Consider the following 7,500-nt stretch of genomic DNA (forward strand, 5'->3'; position numbering starts at 1 on the left):
AAATATTTTCATTAATATTGTTATAGCAAAAGCGTCACGTTTTACCGAATTTCAAAAGATAAATCTATAACCATGACAGGTGAATTTAAGAAAAAAACGTGGATGGTAACAAATGTTCGGAATTTTGACTTGTTAATGATTCTAATAAGCTGACCCAGGCTAACGCATCTGACTCAAATTTACTTCGGCAGGGCAAGATTCTTTCTTTGGCTTATATCGAGGTAAGAATCATCTTTCTTTTTATAGATTACTACCCGAAAATACTTGTAATTAATGTGACCCTCTAATGAGTTTAGAGGACTCATTTATCAATCCAAGCCAACTTGCGGGAACCAAGGTGGTGCCATGTCATCTTGGGTAGGGGAGGGAGGGGTCAAGCCTATAGAGCGTCTATAAAGTGAAAGGATTCATTTAACGAACGGCTTAGCAACAAGAAACTAATATAACGGACGGAGTTGTGACGTAAGAATGGCATCCATGACTTCAGTGATTTTGGTCGTTGTAAGAGCTATTGTGTATACTTTTCTGTGAAAAGAAGACTCGACAAACCCCGGAAATACAGACCAGTTCATTTGCGGCACGAGTACTGGCGATGGTACATCGATATTGTAAAATAAAAATTAAAGTAATGTGAGGCCCAAATCACATTAAGCCATAGTGAAACGGTGCATCGGTCATAGCAAGTTTGCGAGTTTCTTTTGCCTCTATCATAACATTGGCAAGGCCAAACAGTTTGACAAAGTTGATTGTAGCTTTGCGATGTTGGGCTCGCTTCTATTGTAAGGCCCAGGCGCGTGGAAAAGTCAGAAACAAACCATCAACGACCATTGACTATGAAACCATCACAGATATGTCCAAAATTGCAGGTATTTAGATGCTCGCCCATTTCAATAGTAGTCATGAAGTGTAAACTATTAAACGGAGAAAAATATTATTATTATAATAACATGGGTGACAAATTACTCCTTAATTTTGGGGCGAAATTTCAGCGTTAATTTATAATTTCACATGTGAAATTACATTGTTGCCATGGCAACTTTTCATATAATGCGAAAATGGCGTCCAGGTTTGAAAATTAAGGACTAATTTGTCACCATGTTATTAATGGCTAATCGCCTGAAGGCTCGGGAAATTACTTGAATTTGGACAAAACGCGCGTGAAATTATTCCCTAATTTCACGCGTCACCCTTTGGTTACTCCTACACATTGAACATATCTAAAGTGATTAATAGTTGATGATGGTAGATGATAATTAAAAATTAAACCCGTAGCCCGCAAGGGCTACGGGTCAATAGCCCATGAGGTGAAACTGAATGGGCTATTGACCCGTGGCCCTTGAGGGCAAAGGGTCTAATTGTTTTACTGGCAGGACTTTCAACTATAATCATGGTGACAGGTCCTGGTCAGGCTTCAGAAAAGTGTTATTTCCACAGAACTTCACGGCCTCGTTCCCAGGAAGGGAAAAAGAGAGATACTGGGAACGAGGTTTGTAGCCTTCACTGACATTCAATCATTCTTTTGCTTCTTCATGTCAGAAACACGCTCCGGTCCTCCACTCGCAAAAAACCAAAACCCAGTTTGTAAGAAAGCTCAGTTATTGCATAGCGACGTGGTGCAAAATGCATCGTTGCAAGGCCGATTGCATGCGGGGAACTTCACGTTTCTTGGTGATGTCAAGGATATGGAAGAATGCATGTCATTATGCTGTGCAAGTAAACGCTGTCAATTAGCCTACATGGATAATGCAAAATGCTATGGCGTCAAATGTTACAGTGAAGAATTGTGCAAGATAACAACTGGTTATTCAACCAATGATGTTAAGATATCGCTCATGGTTAGGAATGATATAAACAGAAAAGGTAAGTAGAATAAGTTGACTTTGGTGAATGAACTATCTTTTTTAAATAGATCACCGTGATGGAAAAGCGTCATTTCTAAACCAGCTACAAAACTCAAAATAAGAATCCTTTCCACGGAGAGAGAATAGCGAAGAAAGGTCGAAACAAAATTTGCATCAAACCACAAACTTTAATAACTCTCGATCCTATTCAAGCAAGGGAATTCCTAAGTTAAGTCTGGCTTTCTATCGTTCCTTGTGCGACCAAAATCAACTCGTAATTCAGTTGATTCCAGCTTTGAAATGAATAGGGACGTTAAGATTTACGCTAGCGACGTCGACGAACATGTCCCCTCAAAATGTAACCTTGCACTATCGTAAGTCTATCATTCATGTCGTTCATGTCGCGCAATGTGAGCGAACTATCCTATAAAGAAACTGGTAATACCGGATTCTGATTAAGAATAGAGAGTGAAAGGATCGCATTTGTAACATTGTCGTCAAAATCTCAAAGTTGGTGATTTCACGTTGTTGTTACGCAAAAATACGTATTAAAATGCGAGCGGAAAGTGCAGCACGATTATTTTTCCTCTTTTAACCAATGATAGAGCGATTTTCAATTGAGTGTCCTAAAACCAAAACCAAAGTAATTACCCTGGCCAATCAAAAAGGTCGGAGACAATCCAGTAAACCAATTAAAACTCGAAGTAATTACACGTAGCCGACACATAGCGCGGGAAAATGTGCACGCGCGAGCCACGATTGGCTTTGGTTTCACTTCTGATTGGTTGAAAAAATGGCGCGAGAACTTTGAACCCATCACTGAGTGAAGTAATGCAAAATCAAAGCAATTCGCTAATTACTTTCGGCACTCAATTGAAAACCGCTCTATCGATCATTGTTTTGTGGCGTTGTCGTAGCCGTCGCCTTCGTCGTTTCTTAAATTTCCTAATTTCTGAACCGTGACGGAGCTAGCCTTGTTGATGCGTACATTGTAATGAATAAAGTAAAGTAAAGCGACCATATTTAACGTCGATAACTCGTAACAGTAATTCAACTGACAAACCTGAGGTCGACGGTGCGCTCAGTTTACTCCCCCCTCTCTATCAGTGCTCCGTTTTACGGGTAATACTACTTTAGCTACACTGAAAGGAAAGAAGTCGAAACAAGGATGTGAGATCCAAACTCGGGACCTCTTGTACCAAGGCCGCGCACTAACCGACTGTGCCATCCTTGCTCCTAATTAATTATTATTATTATTATCATCATCATCATCATCATCATCATCATCATCATTATTATTATTATTATTATTATTATTATTTACGCCTTGTTACATAACCAGCTACGAACATGTACATTACAGCACAGCTAAAATGTTCCACTGAATCGAAAAATCCATTGAAATATTTACGGAATGGAGGTGTCTTCTATTAACATTCTAAATTTAATTTAAAACCTCTGAATAAAGTTATCTAACCTCTGATTATATTTCGAATGGGTGGATTTAATAAGTTTTTTCTTCTTTCAAAAACAAAGTCAAAAACGCATGGAAGCAGGGCAAAAGGAAAACGACAGCACCAAGTAAACAGTTCGAAAGTGGGAGAGAGGGGCAAAATGTCCGTTTTTCCCTTCTCATCGTCCCCCGAGCTCATCATTTTAAATTTTCTTTATTAGCAGAGAGGAGGTGAGAGTTTTACGGGGGCACCCAACGTCAATTTTCGGAAAATATCTGTTCGGAAGACGATTTGAGATCTAGAATTTTCGGATCATTTGTTGTAAAATTCCTTGCTTTCCTGCCTGTCCTAGGATTTTCGAACATCTAAAAAATGGTATAATTGCCCATTTTAAACGGATTTTTACCCTAAGAAGGTCACCTAGAATTTTCGGGAGCCTTTTTTTTTGGGCTGAAATTATCGAAAAGGTAAGTCTAGTGATCCGAATATTATAGGGATCAACTCTATAATGTTCGGATCACTAGACTTTCAGCGAGGAAATCCGAACAGATGAAAAAATTTTAGGGGATAAAAATATGCCTATATCTACCATTTAAATACTAAATATGTTTAACGAAGCTATTTTTAAGTGATTTAAAACTATATTCTCGTTGGGTGCCCCTGGTTTTAAAGAGAGTTGCCACGTACGTAAACTGTGGTTTCTTTTGAGAATGGCTCGCTTTTTACGGGTTCTGAATAGTATGGTTAAAATCAAAATCGAACCCGATTGGTGCCGGAGATCCTAAGAATTAACGCTCTCGAATAATTGATTTCTATTTTTCTTTTTTTGTTTCCAGCGTATGTCACAGCTTATATTGTAGTTGTTCTTGTAGCGTTTGGTGCTGCTGTGTCTGGTACTGTGTGGGCTGTTTTTATTTTTGTCAGAAGGTGAGTAAAAAGACAAATTTTCGTTCGGCCCTAATCTCAGAAATAGAAGTGTGGATAAACCAGCGAGATGCTTTGGCGTCGTTGTCTTGTTGACCCAAGGGACCTTAAGGTAATCGCGTCCTCATTTGATCATTTCACGACGTTGTCAACACGACAACGGCAAAGAAATTAAATGTAACACGCACGTGCTAGGCGTGCAGAGCTTTTGTTTTTGCGCGAAATTCAAAAACGCAAAAAAACAGTTTTTTCCTCAAAAAGTATTTTAAAAGAAGTACATCATTTTTAAGCTGAGAAAATAAGCTTTCCAAAAACACATAACTTATTTACAGAAAACTAGAACAATTTATAAAAAAAGAAATTTGAAAGGAAAAAATTTAAAAAATAACGCTAAAATCAGTTTTCCACTCGAATTTGCTCATTTTAACGTTAATTGCGGATTTCTGAATGGAAAATAAAAAATCTTCCTCATTTTATCAGCTTTCTTGAACCAAAATTTGACGAAAAATTTGATGAGGCACGAATGTTTTCCGATTTTTTTGCGTAATCGGTGTCAAATTTGCGACCAGCTACTACAGACACACATTACGAATAATTAACGTCTGTTGGCCAAAAACCACCCAAATTACCAAATTTTCGACGGAAAATTCATCCCAGAGAATAAAATATTTCACTGGACATGTAATCAAGGTAAGTATGCTAGATTTGGAGCAAAAACAGGCGTATAGTTTGAGGGACATAATGCTGTGCGATGACAATTCTTACCTTTTCAGCGATTTTAAGGCTTGAAATTCCATCCGATGAACCAAAATCCTTTTCTTTATCCCTTCCTATGCCTGTAGTGTTATTAAATTTTTGGCTGAAAACTTTGGTAAAACCGCTCCGCGATCGCTTCAAAATTTCGCCTTCGGGCGGGTTCAAATCAACCTCGTGGGCCTCCATTATTGTTGAGAAGTCTCCTCATTGGGAAAGGGACCCTGGGAACGAGGTTGGATTCAAATGAGCTGAAGTAGAATGCCTATCATGTAGGCGTAATGAAGGCTACAAAGCCGAGATTTTCAGGAAAACTGGGGCCACATCTTCTCAGTAAACACGCCAAATTTTACAGCGATAGATGGAAATGGCGGCGTTCTACCAATCCTACAAGAATGATGCTTGCACGCATCATTTTCGGGGCCAGGTAAAAAAAAGAGTTTAAATTAATTAATTAAGGTGCCTCCAGTAGATTGGTTCACGACTGTTTTGAGTCTGTCGGATTACTCGGCACGCCTTCGTTCCTCCATCCCCTCCCTTCTTAAAAATGTTGCTAATGAAAATTGTGAACTTAATTCAGATATCGAGAGAACGGTGGAACAAAATCAACTAAAGGAGAAGAGGAAGATGATACAACATCTGAACCAAAGGTTGGTAACAAATACTAGCTGCAGGAGGTTTCTTCTCTCATACAGAGGCTCTCTTCGTGCAACAGTAAAAGCAAGGTGACACACGCTTACACCAACCCGGTGTGGCCAACACACCATGCATGCGCACAACCATTTCACCCGGTCAAGCAGCGGGTGTGTTAAGCACCCCTTTAAGTGGCAGCTTCACATGCCAAACATATGGTAAGCTGGGTGAAATGGTTGTGCGCATGCGTGATGTGTTGGCCACACTGGGTTTGTGTTGGCGTGTGTCACCTTGCTTTTATTGTTGTTCTCTTCGTGCACCTAAAAACGGGTAGTTCATGGAAACAAATTTGGCTGGTTCCAAATAATGATGACAAATCCCGGAATGAATTGAGGGACATCTCCATAACAAAAATCATGCTTCATGGGACATCTGCAATTAAAGCAATAAAATTGCCAAATGCGGAGTCTTGAAAACAATGTGAGCGTACAATAATCAATCTTTAATTTTTAATATATTCTTTAAAGGCGCTCAATGCGGCTGTAGGTTACTGCGCTTAAAACTGTATAACACATAAAAGTCACGATTTCGCAAATGTTCAGTTTTCTAGTGATGTTTTCGTTGGCGGTGCCCGTCGTGGTTCTTGAGTTTCTAAATTCTCTTTATTTTAAAAAAAGTATTATAGGGTTACAAAACTGCATGTAGAGGAAAGGAAAGATACAGATTCCATTTCAAGAAGACCCCAAGCCTTACGATTTTTCACCGGGGACGAGTTAGGAAGAGGCCTCCTAAAAGATTACAGAGAACACGTATGAGTTGTATTAATATTAGTATTGCTCGTCTTTTTTCTTTTGCAACAGGTTTACTAAGTCAACAGGTTCATCAACAACACAGGAAGTAACAACTATAGGAGTAAAACATTTAATTAAACGAAAATAACAAAATAACAAGTCTTTCCATACACTAACTGGGAAGACTGAATTTCGTGTCCACGCGATGAATTTCACTCCCACAGAAGACTGTGCTTTAGACCATTTTTTTAGAAAAAGGAAATTTCGTCTCGACAACAAAAAAAGTAATCTAACATTTTTATCGTAAGAATGACAAGTCATGTCACGACTCAATGGTTTTAGTGATTTCATAAAGCAAAATGTATTTCTGTATTGTAATTTGGCCCACAAAGGGAGGTGATACTTAATCGATTGTTACCAAGAACGTAATTCGTATTTTTATTCCTGTAATTTTCCCAACGCGCGCAATTGCGCAAGACAACTGCTTGTCACCGCAAGCAGCTACAAACGCGGGCGCCGTTATTTCTCCCCAGTCTCTCCATGCACTTTCCTACTAATTAACTCGTAAAGGCTGCTAGCAGTCTAAGGGATTTTGGATCAGCAAGTATTCTACAGGTTTCATCTCTCCAGGCAGAGGGGTATATTTTTTAGGGAAAATGCTCCAGGCGTCATTTATTTTTGACTCAAGTATATAGTATGAAAGACCATTTTGCGTGATTTCCCGTGATGTTGCGTCATTTTTTGCGTGATTTTCCGTGATCTTACGTGACTCTCCCCATGACATAGCATATGCAAAATGACTTCCTTTTTTCATCCACCAAACAAAATGCTCCCTTTCTAAGGGTTTAGACCGGGCCAATGATTAGTATAGTCGAAATGCAAAACAATCAAATAATCCATTCCGAGCTCGAGTTAACCCCAAGCGCCAAAAATTTAGTGAAAGCAAGTCACAATCATGGTTTTAATTTCTTAATAATTTGTGGCGAGACATTTTGACCAAGTTCAGAGCTCATCAAAACTGAAGAAAACTAGTTCCTCCCTGAAATTACTTTCCATTCTGGGATAAAAAGAATCGCAGGAGGAGTCAGTTAGCGCTAAGCTTGT

At 39.0% G+C, this 7,500-nt stretch overlaps 1 protein-coding gene across 2 annotated transcripts in view; it reads left to right on the forward strand.

The window, feature by feature from the left end:
- LOC137982691 (uncharacterized) overlaps positions 1-7,500 on the forward strand; it is a 9,415-nt gene that overhangs the window by 1,417 nt on the left and 498 nt on the right. For both annotated transcript variants that reach the window (XM_068829826.1, XM_068829825.1), the window contains 5 exons: positions 192-221; positions 1,537-1,860; positions 4,132-4,222; positions 5,553-5,622; positions 6,466-7,500. The exon at positions 6,466-7,500 is cut by the window's right edge. In XM_068829826.1, coding sequence (XP_068685927.1) covers positions 192-221; positions 1,537-1,860; positions 4,132-4,222; positions 5,553-5,622; positions 6,466-6,474 — 524 coding nt within the window. In that variant the 3' untranslated portion in view covers positions 6,475-7,500. The remainder of the gene's footprint in view (positions 1-191; positions 222-1,536; positions 1,861-4,131; positions 4,223-5,552; positions 5,623-6,465) is intronic.

Source organism: Montipora foliosa, chromosome 13 (genome assembly GCF_036669935.1).
Source record: "Montipora foliosa isolate CH-2021 chromosome 13, ASM3666993v2, whole genome shotgun sequence".
Classification (NCBI taxonomy): Eukaryota; Metazoa; Cnidaria; class Anthozoa; order Scleractinia; family Acroporidae; genus Montipora; species Montipora foliosa.